The following is an 18,135-nucleotide window of genomic DNA, read 5'->3' as shown; positions in this document are numbered from 1 at the left end:
GAAATGGTGAAAGGACTCAATATACGTCGGCCGATGAGACGACCGACCGAACGACCAACCAACGGTCGCCTCACTCCAATTTCCCTCCGTCGGACAGTTCATGTGTGTCGTCAGCGGTCGGCGAGCATTGGCTGTCCTTGCTTCACCGGCGCTCTGTCCCCGACTTCACTGCTACTGCGTCCCGACTGCACTGTTGGTCTGTCTCCAACTGACTAGTCCGACACACGACGACCCGGAAATACTATCGGTCCCTCATCGATAAGCGCTGCTGCTGCCGCTCACGGGCTAGTAAGGCAGGAAGCTAGTGACCCCAGTAAATGGAATAAGAAAACGAGGCGGCGGTACAGTAATAGAAGACGACAAACAATAAATGGCATGAACACGAGCCGTGCACGGCTCACACTTATTGATCGTTCCCTCTCGCTTCTCAGTTCACAGAAGTTGTCCCGCATAATTTCTGAGTGTAGCAACCCAGCATACCACAGAGAAACGGTTTAGCCACGGTCTAGGGGTCTGTTCCCAGTATCATTTTGAGCCTGTTATGTAGTGTGTGTTGTTCTGAAACTTTTGAAGTGCTTCTCCTGCAATGTATGCGATAGAATCTCTGTGACGTTTTGAAGGTGGGACGGAGGGCGAAAAGCAAGGTCCCGGATTCGAATCCTGATTAGGCACGTAGTTTTAATCTACCAGCCAGTTTCAAGCCTTCCGACCACCTTTCTTTGTTTTAAGCTAGCTGATTGCCCTCTTCCCCCAACTGGACGCTACCGCGGAGCGAGCCCTGACAACAGGTGTGCCTTTGCCGACAGCCGAGTGCGACGCGCGAGCGGAGGAGGCGTCGCGGCGGCGGCAGCACGTGTCGACGATCGACGCGGGGCCGCCGGCGGCGGTGGGGGCGGCGCCGTGCGGCCTGCTGCAGCAGCCGGCGCTGCACTGCGCGGCCGCCGACGCCGCCGCCTTCTCCGGCTTCTGCACGCTGCGCAACGGCCTCCCGCTGCGGGACCTCGCCATGGTGAGTCACAGCTACACGGCCACCACCCCAGCTACGGAGGTCGCTCAGGGACATTTCCTGAGTAATTTTGGGTTAATGGGGCACTTGTCCAACGGAAGTTCGTTACAGAATAATCGGTATGCATGCGACAGCACGGGTACCCAATATATTCCAAAACTCAGCGTACAAAATCGGAATTTTCCGATGCTCATGCGTCGGCTTCTGATGGTGACAAAAAGGTAGGATTAAGTGTTTGGGGTAGCTCTTGGGCGAGGGGCCATTGGTAGACCTTACGGCAAGAAAAAGGAATGAAAGTGAGATAGTGTTCATACTTTCATTCTTCATTACATCCTCTGCATTACTGCAGATGAAGTGTCACTAAGCACATTTGTACTGTGCATGCAGTACACGTGATGTGCCGAGTTGTTTCCACTGCCCTGTGTGGAATGCTTAAGTTGTTGTACTCTTCACTAACCTGCTGTCTTAATGATGATGATGTCCCTGCTGTCTTAATGATGAAGATGTCCCCAGCGCAGAAAACAGCACGCAGGTCGTGGATTCTTTTTCCTGAGGCTGAAATTAACTTCGCAAAGAACTGCTGCTACGAATAAACTATAACTCATTTGGGATGCCACTCGCGTTTTTATTGATAAAGACACGAGAAACTATTCTTGATCACAACGTATTGAATATAACTTTCCACAGTCATTATATCTGGCTAAAATAACATGAAATTAATCCTACCACAGACAACATGTCTGTCTACTGGAACCGTCAGAACTGGAGAGACGGACTGCCCGAGACACCTCGCGCGCCAGCAAGGCGTGACCCGAACGCCACCGAAATGCATCGGCAGTAATATCGTCAGTCTTTTGTTTTAGTAATACTTTGATTTTAACAATTTTGGAATGACTGATTGATAGCTTGCTGTTGAGAGATGTTTATTTTTAAAAAACGAAGTAATTTGGATAACACGTTTAATTAATATTAGCAACTAAAGTTTAATGTTTTGGCGCCCTACCGCCGAACACAGCAGCCAATCACAGAGCAGCAGCATCATGCAGGCGGTCTTTCTCGCGGGAATGGTACCGAATCTAACATCTGTCTCCGGTGCCTCATCCCACATTGCGTCATCTCTATGTTTCTTGCATCTCCACTGCCCTGGGAATAGCTTCCTGGAGCCTAATAGGATGGCTGAATAAGCCAGAAATATTACAGGCCAGCAGAAGGATCGTATTAGTGTCACTGTCCTACCCTACTGGACAAATGGAGCAAATAGTTTGGTTCGTTTTGCAATATGGTGGGATTCAGGGCATGTGGAGGCACCATTAGTTCATGCGCGGTTGCAAGGACGAACCTCAAGAGTAGTGCTTTTAGAGTATTTTCGCAGTCACTAGCGGACCACAACCCAGCCGAGGATTCCAAGACGGATGTGCATAGCAAATGGCTGACCTTTTTACGACATATTCCTAAGATCCGGATCTTGAATTACGCAGAAAACTTTCTTGACGTCTTTATCCGTTTCCAAGATAAAGAGGTTCAAATTCCACTACTCCTACACGTAAAATCCGATATGAAGGGTAATCTATGAGGGCTATTCGGAAAGTAAGGAACGACAGCTCCCGAAATGGAAACCACAGTGAAAATCAAAACTGTTTTATTTGCAGCAGTTAGCTTCCGGCTACTTATCTCCATAGTCACTTAGACGTTTGTCGTAGCGTCGCACCAACTTCTCAAAATGACTCTGAGCACTATGGCACTTAACATCTGAGGTCATCAGTCCCCTAGAACGCAGAACTACTTAATCCTAAATAGCCTAAGGACAATACACACATCTATGCCAAGGCAGGATTCGAACCTGCGACCATAGCTGTCACGCGGTTCCGGATTGAAGCGCCTAGAACCGGTCGGCCACCGCGGCTAAGTTGGCCATTTGTACGGATAATAAACAGATTACGACCTGTTTGGACCATGTTTTCGTTCTTAAAACATACGCATTTGTTCAACATCTACTCCTAGGCCCCTGGATAATTTAAATCAAACCTGGTAAACATATAACTTACCATGTGAAAATAAATTCTATGAGGTGAGTGTGATAACTGGGCGAAGGACAGATGACGGAGAGATAAGGAGATTGGCAGACAGGGGAGGAAGGGAGAAATGAAATAATATGAGACTGTGATAAATAAACGCCGGGCGACGCCTATTTTATCAGCTAGTAAAGCAAATAAGAATTATTAGTTTTTCAGATTTCGTTTCTTTATGCGAAATTAATTTTAGAGAACAGACCTGATGGATACTCGTGCGGTCTCAGGCGCCTTGCCACGGTTCGCGCCGCTCACTGCGTCGGATGTTCGAGTCCTCCATCGCGCATGGGTGTGTGTGTGTTTTTTAAGTTAGATTAAGTTGTTAGTAAGCCTAGGGACCGATGATCTGAGCAGTTTGGTCCCATAGGAACTTACTACAAATTTCCAAAAAATTTAGAGAACAATCCTTTAATACGTAATTACGCAAACGTGTAACTCGAAACAGAGATTAATGCACAAACCGTCGGACATAGGTGAAATAGTGTGTTCTCAGCGCGTGTGCACCGTTTCTCCACTGCATTCAGTAAACACATACACGAGATACATTCAGGGTGCCTTCACCGTCACATCCACCCATACTGCTGTGTAGAACTATTAAAGCACCACTACTACTACTACTGAAAAATACAAGCGAGACACATCCGAGTGGAGGTTATGCAAAGCTGAGGCGGAAGTGTAAAGTGGGGACTAATGTTGTCAATAGAGAGTACCGTGAGTGAATGAAACAAATTTTTTAGTAGAAAAAGATACCGTCAACATTGATGTTACGTTGAAATTTTAAATAAAATGAGGGTACTAAGATGACATACATTTGACCTCGAACTCCCAGAATCATTCTTAAAATAACACCCGACCATAAAATCAGTGTGATTTGGGTCATTTCCTTGCAAAACGTTGCGTTCAACAACAAATGATAGTTTAACAGAGAGTAACAAAGTAACAAGATATCAATACGGTTCAATGACATCAGGGTATAATTACACACTCAACTAACAGCGCCAAACCCTGTGTTTGAGGTAATGATAATAGCGCACAATACAAATATCTTACACACATTTTAGTGCTTGTATTACTCCTCATAGCGCAGATGAGGAATTTTGACGAAGTGGTTGAAACAAAGTGAAAGAGACCAATATGTACGTGTAACTAGAGCCACGTTTTGACATTGAAAATCACTTTCACATTGAAGCAGTCCAATATCAACAGGCACACTGAAACGTCCCCTTTGAACAATTATACATGACTGTGCTTAAACTGACACACAATATTTTTAGCGCAACGCAATCTGACTTTCAATAATCCCTACAAAATAATGGCCTTGACTAACATTAACCTATACCTTTCACAAATCACTTACCACACAAAAACTACTGCAATACAGCGAGCGCCACTACTGCCAGCTAAATAAAAGATTCAAACTACTGACGGCACTAACTACTGATAGGCATAGTTAGCAAATGAAAGATTTTGATAGAGAACAAACAATGTATTTACCTTAATAGTGTTCAAAAGTCATAATATATATAGCAGCTCATGACATCCAGTCTTACAAATATCCTGTCTCTGATGGACACACGTCCAGATCATCTGCCCTCAAAATTCCGCCATCTCTCTCCCCACATCTACCACTGCTGGCGGCTCACCTCCAACTGCGCAACGCTACGCGCTGTTAACAGCCAACAGCCCAACACTACAATAGCGAATATTACAACAATGCCACCCAGCCACAGACTGCACACAGCACAGCCACTGATTTTCATACAGTGCGCTACATGGCGTTACCAATATAAAAACCTAAACAGCCTACTTACAACACTAATTACATTTTCAAATCATGATACGGGTATATCGGTGTCATACCCGCCATGCATATTTGCTACATAGTGTGTACTGTGGTCCAGATATCTGACTGTAAGTTACAGAGTAAAGTCTGATGATGATTAATGATCATGTACGTTCACTTGTTGTTTTCGCGCATTGCAGTCTTACAAAAATCAACAATCCTTCTCAAACAGAGGTTGCCAACATTCCCTTCGTCCACACCCTGCTTAGTCGTAAACAAGTTCGCTGCTTTCACAAACTCTTTTGCCTCCTGATGTGTCTGTTATCGTCTTCTCTGTCTTTAAGCGGGACAAATGTAGTATTACGCCTGGATGAAATGCCCTATTCAGCCTAAAAATTGTCAACAAACGAAATCGAAAGCTTTAAATTATCCAAGCCAGCCATTTTAGACGCTTCAGCATTTGCAAGCGCCAATATTGAAGTTTAGATCCTTGCTCTATAAAACTGCGATACTACACGCTCTTTGATAATTTGTAAATGTGACATTTTGTTTCCTGTGAAACAGCCTCCTGCGCGCTTTTTGATAAATGTAGAATTAGAAATTTTTCCAGTCCATATGTGGCATACAGCAAACCAGTGCTTAACAGTACTGATTAAAAGCAGTGTTGGTTGCAATTTTAGTTTTTTTATTTTTCAACGACACGTTTCACCTTATTTAGGCATCTCCACGTTATCTTAATTTGGTATTTCTTAAAATAATCCTTTAGTCAGTGTAGCCAAAGGGCATCGTCGAAAATATCTGGCCAACATCGCCTTCGTTGAACTTATTAAAACTAGAAATATAAAATAGTAAAATCAGATAAAAATTCAGCAGTGATCGGACACTCAGAAAAAACGAAGGCCATGTTGGCCTGATATTTTCGACGGTGCCCTTTGGCTACACTGACTAAAGGATTCTTTTAAGAAATACCGAATTAAGATAACTTGAAGATGCCTAAATAATGCGAAACGCGTAGTTGAAATATAGAAAACTAAAATTGCAATCAAGAATGTTTTTAATCAATACTACATAATGTAGAATTAATCTGCAGTTTGATTTACTTTAACTCACTCATAATGCCTCATTATTTTGCTTTAAGAAATGAAGCCACTATTGTAATAGTCTCCATAAATGTTCTCTAGTATGCTGTCATCAATATCTTCTAATACAGTGGGCCTAGACTGATTGTGTGGATATAGTTTGTAGTAATTTGACCGGACAGTTCCCGTTTCTCTGGAGCAGATCGTTGTGGACTGCTGGAACAGCCAACTTCAGGGTCAGGTTCTTCCTGTTCTCCAAAATCAGTATATCAGTCCAGCGCACAGTCATGTAGTTCTTAGTCACCCCTATTATATTTCTCAGTTATTGCGTTATATAATATAACCACGAACTATCTATTCTCTACCCAAAATACATTTCCATATTCAACGCGTCGCAACTTTACCCATAACACTCGGACCACGTTAATAGGATATATTCTCTTGATCTTATCACTCTACACAGTTTACACAGTAATCGGCATTCGAACATTACAAGAGGCACATTTCTACTACAACTATACCTTTCACGCACCTCGAGCACTTGTTAGTGCAGCAACAACATGCTACCGTCTGATGGCGCTATCAGAGAGGTGCCAAGTTTTGGATGGAAATGACACAGGCCACTGTCGTTTTTATAATCGAGTGTTAGTCTAAGCAAGGTTTCGTGCCGTTCCGAGCATTGGAGGTCAATGGTGTCCCTTATAAGGCAAACTAGAGTAAGAATTCAAACGAAACGCAAATAATCAATTTTGGTACAAGGGGCCTGTCTTCTCGGGTGGCTCGTTACCGAATAATTGCGTTTCGTTTGCTTTCGTAACGCCCCCTCCTCCCCTTTGCTTTCCTAGCCCCCCGTCTCCCTCTCTCGGCGCTCCAACCAGTTCTCTTTGTACCTAAAATGAATTGAAAGTATTTGCACAGCTGTGAAAATGTCGTCATTACACGATGTGCCGCGTTTGGAAACTAACTTGCTGCCGGTTGTTGTGGCCGAGCGGTTCTAGGCGCTTCAGTCCGGAGCCGCGCTGCTGCTGCAGTCGCGGGTTTGAATCCAGCCTCGGGCGTGGTCGTGTGTGGTGTCCTTGGGTTGGTTAGCTTTAGGTAGTTCTAAGTCTAGGGGACTGATGACCTAAGATGTTAAGTCCCATAGTGCTCAGAACCATTTGAACCATTTTTTGAACTAACTTGCTCGATTCACTCCTGGTGCTTGCTAGCCGTTGACAGCAATAATGCGCGGTACGCCCTCAAGCTTGCATTGAGTTCTTTTCGGTCCTGCCTCTGTGTTTTTCGGTGGTATTGGTTATTTCGTTGTACGTTAACAGTGATACACAGAAGAGCGGATAAGTGTGCTGGCGAAGAGTTGATCGATAAGCAAAAAAAATGTTTCAAAAGACTCTGAGCACTATGGGACTTAACATCGGAGGTCATCAGTCCCCTAGAACTTAGAACTACTTATACCTAACCAACCTAAGCACATCACATACATCCATGCCCGAGGCAGGATTCAAACCTGCGACCGTAGCGGTCGCGTGGTTCCATACTGAAGCGGTTAGAAACGCTCGGCTGCTCTGGCAGGCTGACCGATAAGCACTTCGTGTGTGATCTCACTGAATACAGTGGAAGAGCGACAGAAGGACGCTATGCACAACTGTCCTCTTTGCGACGGGAACCACACCACAGTACTTTTGCAACTGTACATTCGTACCCTTCCGTGTGCGAATGCAAGACACAGGCTGTGCAAGGCACGCCACAGTACATTTTCAGTATTACAGTGAGGTGACATATACACATGGCGCTTGTATTGCGTACACATGGTATGAAAGCGTAGTGCTTTGGCGGAGCTGTCATTTGTACTCCGGTGATTCATGTGAATAGGTATACTTGGAAGGATAGACAGCATTGGTCGTATATTTTTGTTTATTATCGCAAAATCGATTTTCGGTCACTTAGTGACCATCTTCAGTGCTGTAATATATAACTTAAATTAGTAAGCACTGGTGTCAATAAGGTTACGGCGATCACTCAGTCTATGTGATCGCCGTAAGCTTATTGACACCAGTGCTTACTAATTTAAGTTATATATTACAGCACTGAAGATGGTCTTTAAGTGACCGAAAATCGATTTTGCGATAATAAACAAAAATATACGACCAATGCTGTCTATCCTTCCAAGTATACCCATTATCTGGTCGTAGTGCACAGGACACTATGGAGTCGCCAATCATGTGAATAGGTTTCGACGTGGTGACGGCCGTACGACGAGAATTATCGGACTTTGGGTGCGGAATGGCAGTTGCTGCTAGATGCATGGAACATTACATTTAGGAAATTGCTAGAGAATTCATTATTCCGAGAGCCATAACGTCAAGATTGTGTCAAGAGTGACAAACGTCAGGCATTACCTCTCACCACGGGAGCGTAGTGGCCGACGGCCTTCACTTAACCAAGAACAGAGGCGTTTGCGTAGAGTAGTCGGTGCTAAGATACAAAGAACACAGCGTGAAGTAACCGCAGGAACCAAAGTGGGACGCCTCCTTTCAGATAGTGCGGCGAAATTTGGAGTTAATGGCCTATGGCAGCAGACGATGAGACATCGCATGCAGCACGTCTCCTGGGCTCATAACCATGTGGGTTGAATCCTAGACGATTGGAAAACAGTGGCGTGGTGTCATGAGTCCGTATTTCAGTTGGTAAGAGCTGATGGTAGGTTTCAGTGTTGTGTAGTCTCCACGAAGCCATTTCTTCAAGTTGTCAACATGGCATTGTGCCATCTGATGTTTACTTCATAATGGCGTAGACCATGTTTGCATGGAATAGACTGGGTCGTCCGATTCAACTGAAGCGATCATTGATTGGAAATGGTAATCTCTTTTGACCCATCATAGACAGGGGATATCAGCTGGTCAAGTAATTATCAATAAAATTCGCCAACAGTCGTGTAATTGAGATGTTATTTATTCATTCATTTATTTATTTATTTATTATTTTACTACCAGTTTCGGCATTCCACAATGCCATCTTCAGGTCCCTGTACAGTAAAAGAGTACACATGTAGTGTATATCGGGGTGTACAAATCAAACTTTACAGAAAGTGACGGGTAATCATAAAAGCACTTACCATGTCACGAATTGCGGGGTCTCTCCCGCCGGACGTCCGAGTCCTCACCCGGGCATGGGTGTGTGTGTTGTCATTAGCGTAAGGTTGTTTAAGTTAGTTTAGGTAGTGGTTAAGTCTAGGGACTGATGACCTCAGCAGTTTAGTCCCTTAGGAATTCACACTCACTCATAAAAGCAAAGCTACGAAATGAAAGTAGTAGCCTTAAAACTGATCTCTGTGTACAACCAGCACAATAGAATAAAACATATGTACATATATCTTAGTCATGAAACTATTTAACATCACGGTTTTGCAAGAGAACTTGCAAAAACATTGAAAAGATCAGAAGTATACAGTATACAATCAGGAGCTCCGCCGTACAAAGCTTCTCATTTTTCTCCTTTATGTTTCTATTTAGATGTGTTACGTGTTAATACGGTAAGCTTAGCTTCTGTTAAATGGGATTGGGTGACAGCTGAGGAATTAATGTTAGTTGTCATTGGTCCTCAGTTACCTTTTTCGGTATTAACCGTAGGTGTTGCCATAGTCTGATCATTGTTTGCTTTTCATGGCTTGGTTACAGTAATGGTCGAGCACTTTTATGCTGCTTTTATTGCATAGTTGGACCAATACATTTGGGTTCGGTTAGAAATATTGGATTTCCTGTGTTGATCTAGTGTTCAGCTGAGGTTAAATAGGTTACTGTATTGCATTTGCATTTATTGGCCAACAAAGTGCACACTAGTTTGTCCTTCCCATGATAGTCGTTGTCAGTGGGTGTTCCTATTATTAGTTCAGCAAGACTGTTTTGAGTAAGTGGTTTACATACAAGCTTAAACCAAACCCTTCAAAGACCCATGTGTATGATTTGCGTTTGAGAAACAAGGAAGCCACTTGCAAGTTTTCAAAGTAGTATGTTTTGGGGTCGAACTAGAACACTACGAGACTCCAAAATACCCCGGAGTGACACTTGAAAAATCTCTCACTTTCAAAAGGCACTGCATGAAATTGAAGTCGAAATTTCCACCAGGAACAATGTCCTGCGGAAAGTGGACAGTTCACAGAGGGGTAGTCAATGGCAATGGCTCTGTGCTATTCTACGGCAGAGTACGCCTGTCCTGTTTGGTATGATTCAAATCATGCCAAACAGGTGGATGCTACTCTCAACGAAACCTGCAGAACTATAACAGGTTGCTTGAAATCCACTCCAGTCAAATGGCTTTCCCACTTCGCAGAAATAGCACCACCACCGGTTCGAAGAGAGATAGCTGCGGACAAGGGAAGAAAGGCAGGCAGTGGAACAGAAAACTACCCATTCTCTGCATGGGTAAGAATCGCCTCTGCAATGACTGAAGTCACGGAAGAGTTTCTGTAGGACTTCAAAGCTGCTGAAGAAGCTAGGTTACAACTATGGAGGGATACGACCCACCTTCCCCCTGGTAGCAAAAGAGTTGATGAAGCTTTACCTCCAGACCATGACGGGGAAAGGACAACTTGGAAGTCCCTGAATACACTGAGATCCAGAGTTGGAAGATCGACAGTTAACTTGGCAGGGTGGGGATACACTGATCCAAATGATGTTCGGTGTGACTGTGGAGAAGAGCAGACAGTTCGGCACATGCTTCGGTGCCGATTTTGCCCAGTCTCCTGTACAGAAAATGATCTTCAACAAGAAACAGAAAATGCACTGGGAGTGGGCCAGTATTGGTCAAAAATAATTTAATCATAACCGTTTCTGTATGTACATGTACTTGCATGCCACGCGGGATTAGCCGAGCGGTCTAGGGGCTGCTATCATGGACTGTGTGGCTGGTCCCGGCGGAGGTTCGAGTCCTCCCTCGGGCATGGATGTGTGTGTGTTTGTCCTTAGGATACTTTAGGTTAAGTAGTGTGTAAGCTTAGGGACTGATGACCTTCGCAGTTAAGTCCCATAAGATTTCACACACATTTGACCACTTTTGTACCTGCATGTTTCTGACACGAGAATAATAATAATATAAGAGATCGATTTGAACTTTAATTGGGCGCGGTGGTTTTATGGTTTTGGTTGCGAATACCTAGCTCGCTGTCTCTGTTTAGGCATTCATCATTTCTTTGACGATGCATATTTCCAGGTACTAGGCGTTATAGCAATGTCGCAGTGATATAGTCGGTTCTGTGAGCAAGCTACGTAGTTTGTTAGCTACTCATTACGTTATGTATTCCGCTTGGGCGTTCTCTGACATAGCAATATTATCGATTTCATTTACCTAGAATAACCCATGATGAATTTGGCGCTTTAGTGTCTAGACATTATATGTAATTTCTGGGACATATTTTAGTAAATTTGTATTGTTATTTTGGTGTTTTATTGGGCTTGTAGGTGTTGCTATTGTTCACGTATATTTATGTACCTCTGTATTAATTAAAGTTTTTATGTGTTTGACTATTTTATTTCCGACAATCAACATTTTTCTTCACCTATAATTTTATTGTCTATGATTCTTAGTATGACTGTGCTCTTTTACGCTTATTGTAACCCACGGATTTGCTTGACTGTGGAGCACGGTAAGTCACCTTAATGTGAGCTCATAGACCTTGGGGGTTTCAGCAACTCTTTGTATCTCGCTTTATTGCCGTCTACGCTGTTCGAATACAGCATGTTTTTATTATTGATCATGTTTTCGGTTTTTGTTATCGTGTATGCTACTTTTATACTTAATACAATGAAGTCTTTTACTGGTTCCCTATGGTACAATTTGATTTTCTCTATTGTCAGCTGCCACATTTTAGCCAATTTCATTTTTACACCCAAATTGGTACATTCCCCAGTTCACTTCTAGTTAATTCGGTGAATGCGTCTTATGAGTATGAGTAGGAGTCGGATAGTTTATCAGCGTTCCAGAGTTGCCCTTACTTCTCCTTACCGCTTATGGGGAATACTATGAAATTACTGCTAGATACGTGTTTTGGCTCCGCAGTCCCAGTGGTGTTTGTCCAACGCCGTGCTTCTGCCCTAATAACGTCCCTAGCTGTCTATGATAAGCTGCTCCTGGCGAGGACCGATAAAACACTAATAAAGTCATACAAATTATAAAAAATGTATGTACGTAAGTATGTATGTAGGAATGTATCATACATATCTGCTCCAAAACCAAGGGACCAATTTCAAACAAAATTGGTACACATGCCACCAACGGCCTTGCCGCAGAGGCAGCACCAGTTCCCGTTCGATCACCGAAGATAAGAGTTGTCGGGCTTGGCTAGCATTTGGATGGGTGACCATCCGGGTGTTCCGAGCGCTGTTGGCAAGCGGGCTGCACTCGCCCTTGTGAGGGAAAGTGAAGATCTTCTTGACTGAGAAGTAGCGGCTCCGGTCACGAAAACTGAGAACGCCCGGGAGAACCGTGTACTGGCCACGTGCCCCTCCATAACCGTGTCCAGTGCTCCATATCGGCTGAGGATAACACGGTTGTTAGTCGACACTTTTGGGCCTTCCGAGGCCTGTTCGAACGTAGTTTAGTTTAGTTTGGTGAACATATCATTTACTATTTGTATAGATTCACTGTGAGGGTAAGAACCAACCACCCATCAAAGTAGTAGGAGTGGAGGTGACAAGGCAGTGTAGCCCACGACGCGAGAATCCCAGTGCTTTACTCAACTAGTATTTGAGAATGAGAGCACTTACAGACTGGCAACTACCTTTACATATAATGTCAAATCTTTATTAAGCTCTTCCTCGCTGCCGACCCGACGAAATGACGTAAGAAAACATGTTTGTCACGTATTACATTTTCGCTGTCACATGACGCGTGATTTAATTAATTACTTCTTCACTACTAACCGCATTCGTGACACATTTTGCAGATAGTATTCACATATAGACTTGAGTGTGCTACAAAGATTACATCATTGTAAGACTCTTAGTTTAGGAAACATGACGTTATAAACACTGCAGGAGTGAAAAAGTGCGGAATCATGCAGGACGTTAAATTTTTTTAGGTCTTTGCTACTAACTCAGCTCGCGACACCTTTCGCAGACAGTATCCACATTTGCTGCTGACTGTACCTACAAGGGAGAGGGGGTCAAAGAAGATGGACTGAGAGAGGGACAGTAGGAGATGAAAGGGTATGGGGGCAGAAGAGGTGGATAGTGAAAGAGTGTGAAGGAGATGTACAGAGACAGCGTGGTAAGGAAATGGGCTAATACAAGACCGGAATGAACACACATCCGTACAACTCTGGGTGCTCACCTAGTGAACAGTAAATCAAGTTATATGCAATGAGAAACTGAATGGAGCCTAAATATTAAATAAAGTAGTCAAACAGTTACCAAATTAACAAGAACAGTGTAAGTAAAATTTTCAGTTATTGCAGGAAAATATATTTCAAATCGGTTTCCATCTCTAGATCAAAGAATTAATATCGTAGTAATTGTTGTTAACAATGCGCAAAAACTGACGAAAAATTTTAGCCAATTCGCTGGCTCAATCAGCTATGTAGAAAACAAAAACCGAACGAGGCGGCGCAGTGGTTAACACGCTGAGCTCGCATACGGGAGGACGAAAATTCAAATCCGCGTCCCGCTATCCTGATTTAGGTTTTCCATAACTTTCCTAATCACTCCAGGCAAATACCTGGGTGGCTCCTTTGAAAGGGCGCAGCCGACCTCCTTCTCCATCTTCGAACCAGTCCAAGCTAATGACCTCAATGTCGATGGGACGTTAAACCCTAATCTTCGTTCCTTCCTTTCTTTCGATAGTGAAACCTAAGCCCAAGTTCTGCCTACTCTTTACTGTAAAAATTAGTCATTTACGCAGCCATACCGTCCACCAACGCTCATCACGAAATAAACACTCACCCCACGTTATAGTTCTCTACTTGCATACATGATTCGAAAGCAGCGTGAAAAGATTTCAAAGTGTTGTAACGGCCCGGCATGGATGCTACCCAGAAGACTATCTCAGTTCTCGCCCGAACACCACACAGGCTGCGCGAAGTGGCCGCGCGGTTAGAGGCGCCATGTCACAGCTTTGCCCCCCCCCCCCCCCCCCCCCCCCACCGGAGGTTCGAGTCCTCCCTAAGGCATGGATGTGTCTGCTGTTCTTAGCGTAAGTTTGTTTAAGTAGTATATAAGTCTAGGGACCGACGATCTCAGCAGTTTGGCCCCTTAGGTATTGACACACATTTGAACGTTTGAACTACACAAGTCTCACCACATACTTCTACAGGGCGTCAAAAGACCATGAGGCTCAATACCGTCGCCTATTTTAACACCACGAAAAGCAGACCACAGTAGTCATATTCATGACGTGGTAAAAATATCGTTAAAATAACCATCCTTGACCATACATTGATCATCTTACAGCTTACACGATGCCATGATGCATAACGTCGAACAAAATAAAGTTCTAGTGAACGTTGATGCACCTATATATACACAGTACGCAATTTCCTGCTCTTTTGTGTGGTGCTCTTTGTTTTGAAGAAGAACTCATCAAATTTGAATCGCTACTCATCTAGTTGATGAGCAGAGTGAAAGAAATGAGATAATATGTTTTTTGCACTTAAATAGGTTACACATTTAAACACGAACGCATGTAGGAAAAGAGTAAAAGTATAGAATAACACAGGCTGCGTTCACGATACGTGTAATTATGGGGTAAATTGAGCTCTGGTCAATTTTACCTGTAAACAGTATGATGAAATTTTTGTCTCTTTGCTGGTGTGGTAGTGCTGACACGAGCCAAGCTATTTTATTCCAGCATTAGAGGAATGAAAATAAAACAAATTCTGAAACTTTCTGGCAGATTAAAACTGTGTGCCGGATCGAGACTCGAACTCCGTCCCGAGTTCGAGTCTCGGTCCGGCACACAGTTTTAATCTGCCAGGATCTTTCATATCACCGCACACTCCGCTGCTGAGTGAAAATCTCATTCTGAAAACAAATTCTTGTTATCAATGTAGTAATTTTTAATATATCACAACGAACACAAAAGGCTGGATTAGTACTTTATTATGATATTATGTAATCCTGATCAAGATCTGCGCTATTGTTGCAGCTGGGCTCACTCTCTACGTCATTAAAGATTGACTGAGGTTTGAGAAAATTTAAGATAATTTACCTGCATTTCATCACGAGAAGGTAACATCATTTACATAGGATTGCAGAAAGTACTTAATCAGATGAAATCTCGTATTCGTTATGGCGCAGTCAGTTCCTAACTGAAAGAAATACTGGTCTACGGTCACTACGTAAGCTGATATAAATACAACCACTGTCTTCAACTGCTCAGAGCACAAATATCTGAACGTTGCTGAACCTATAGCTTAACAGTGCCCCAAACATCAAACTAAACAAAACACGAATTTCCTTGGGGTCCCTACGATCTCACCCTACCGGTTATGGGTTAATTAAGGATTTCAAATCCAAAAGGCCACTATTCAACATCCTGTTAGATTGTAGATAAACTACTTTACTATTTATTTATTGTTAGTTCAGCTCCAATTCGACATATCGATTATGAGAGGTGCGGAATTGGTTGGCCAATTGTATCATTGAAAGTGATTCATCAATCATTGTTACAGAGATCAGCGTCAATCGAGAAGTAGACTTTGCACAGCGTCTTGAAATGCTTCGTTCAACTCGTGACGTCAAGACAAACACGATTTGAAATCTTCATTTATGACGTAGGTCCATTCGATGCAGTTTTAGTATTTTTCCCCTTAATATTTTTGAATAATATTTCATAGCTACAAAGCGACAATTTGACAGCTCGTGCAAGCATCTGTCCTTCGCTGTAGCACCAAGTATTCCTTTACCTGTAGCCGCCCGCCTGTACTCCTCAACACTGAGCCACTGTCACGCTTAATCCATCATAATTATCCCAGGTCAAGCCAAAAGACAACTCGGCTTCTAAACTTGTAACAACTTTGATGCAATGTAACTAAATTACGCGTGTTTTGCTTTACGTTTGTTATATTAATCTGTGTTTTATGTTATATGTTTTCGTTATTGCATATTACAGGTTTATTTCGTTGTTCAGGAGGTATTTTCACAGACACGAGGGTAGATGGGCAACAAACCGAATTATCATAAGAGTAAATCATAGTTATAGTATTATTTTGTAATGAGCAAATGGAGAGCACAGTTTTCTTGTATCCAAATGTTTAGAATGAGTTAAGACATTTCCTTGCATTGGGCTGTTGTTTGCTATTATTTGACATAAAAACTTTATTTCATTATTAGTTGTTATTTAATTTGGCTCCACTATCAGTTCAATAGAGGTGGTGTTCTATCTCAGTGTATGTATGCTGGTAGAGTAACAAATAACACAAAGGAGTTGCACTTTCTTCATACTACATGTTCTTCCGAAACGTTCTGAGTCGAGGTTGGCTTCACCGTGTATACGTCAGAAAAATGACCTCTTAGTGTTATTGAAGTACACACTGAAGTGAATGTACCACACTGAATGAGTCCTTTTGCTAATGGACACTACAGTCAAAGCAAAGTAAAACGGAGATTATAGCATTTTATCTCCATAATAGAGAGGAATGTAGGATTTGATATGTGCTGTTGCATGGAATCGAAGTTACCCATAACTTAAAATAACTCTCATTTATTGTTGAGTCTCAGTTGCACTTTTTTTAAAATTAAATGACACGTTTAGATCACTCTGGATCGTCCTTAGATCCATGTAGTAGAGTCAGCAGCCCATCCATTCAGAACCTGTCCTTTCAGAACCTCATATCAGAGTACTGTTTCTGTAAACGTTTCGTTGTTACACACGAGTGGATGCTGTCATGTAAGCATCACTACTGAAAACTTGGCTAGAGCGTAAATACACTCTAAAAATAGCAGGAAACAACTGAGAACGAAATCGTGATGTGCTACGCACCACTGCAACTTCACCTGTTTATTCAGCTGCTGTATATTATGCCCTATACTATATTCAAATTAAGTAAGTTTTCGTCCGAATGAAGCTATGAAGACCAATGCTAAAGCTGTCAGATCAGCTCCTAATTAGTGACTGCCTGTTTTGTCCATTATTGCTCCTCCGGATCTGAGGATAATGACTGCCAGAATGCTTGTGCGAAAGTTCGTACGAAGACAGAGTCCAAAACGAAGTAAGTTCTAGATACCGCTCTCCACAATCCACCAGTTATACACCTTAAATCAGGAAAGAAGCATTGGAATAGTCTGCAAGTCGCAGACGTTTTTGACGACCCCATGAAGTGGAAAGTGCGCTGGAATGAACACTGGCTCCAGAAAGGCCGCTTAATTCAAAAGCCAACCAAGAAGATAGCAGGATTCGATCTAACTGTCGCTACTAGTGGAGACTCAACTGCATCCGAATGGTGTAATGGAAAGGTGCCGTATCTTGAAGAAAAGTTGGGTATTAAGCGCATCCGGTTGTAAGATACAATTTGAAGGGCTACCAGTTCCGGCTTTTGTAAATGAGACTGGATTACATTAGGAAATTTGTGCCCCACTATCACACAACTAGTCTTGCAAACAAAGGGAAACTTCAGCAGTGTTCGTATAGATTCGAAATCGTTTTTATTTTTTTATTTTTGCGTATCGATTTCGATCACTGAGTGATCATCTTTAGTGCAAGATCTTTAGTGCAAGTTCAGTGGACTCATACAACCACGTGTATTTTGAAGATGATCACTTTGTGATTCAAATCACTATGCAACAGTAAAACATGGCTTCAAATTGATGCGACCAATGATGGAGTTTCCCTAGTTAGCAGTTTTTAAAAAATGATTATCTCTAACTCATTTGTGAATGTATACGAGTATCAAAGCGTCTGAGATGTGGTGCTATAGGAGGATGTTGAAAAATAGAGAGAGTGGTAGGAGGTTCTCCGACGACTCAAGGTGCAGAAGAACGTAAGAAAAACTTTGAGAATAAGAAGAAACAGGATGGCAGGACATGTATTAAGGTATTAAGCAATAAATTCCATGGTTATTTATTTGTATTTTCTGCCACCAGTCGCCATTACTTGTTTTACCTTTAATCAAAATAGTACAACGTGTTTCGAGCATATTCTGCCAGTCGTAAAGCATTTATGCACACAGAAAATTGTTACTTAAAAATAAACTGTCGTAAACTACACTGACAC

The 18,135-nt window shown here is 42.6% G+C and overlaps 1 protein-coding gene and 1 pseudogene across 1 annotated transcript in view; both read left to right on the top strand.

Annotated features, from left to right (window-relative positions):
- LOC124795640 (hemicentin-2-like) overlaps nt 1-18,135 on the top strand; it is a 729,491-nt gene that overhangs the window by 639,863 nt on the left and 71,493 nt on the right. The window contains exon 13 of the mRNA XM_047259713.1: nt 807-886. Within this exon, the coding sequence (XP_047115669.1) occupies nt 807-886 (80 nt within the window). The remainder of the gene's footprint in view (nt 1-806; nt 887-18,135) is intronic.
- Nucleotides 12,200-12,318, top strand: LOC124796879 (annotated as a pseudogene).

This window comes from Schistocerca piceifrons, chromosome 4 (assembly GCF_021461385.2).
Source record: "Schistocerca piceifrons isolate TAMUIC-IGC-003096 chromosome 4, iqSchPice1.1, whole genome shotgun sequence".
NCBI classification, from domain to species: Eukaryota; Metazoa; Arthropoda; class Insecta; order Orthoptera; family Acrididae; genus Schistocerca; species Schistocerca piceifrons.
This window is presented reverse-complemented; position numbering and strand designations above follow the sequence as displayed.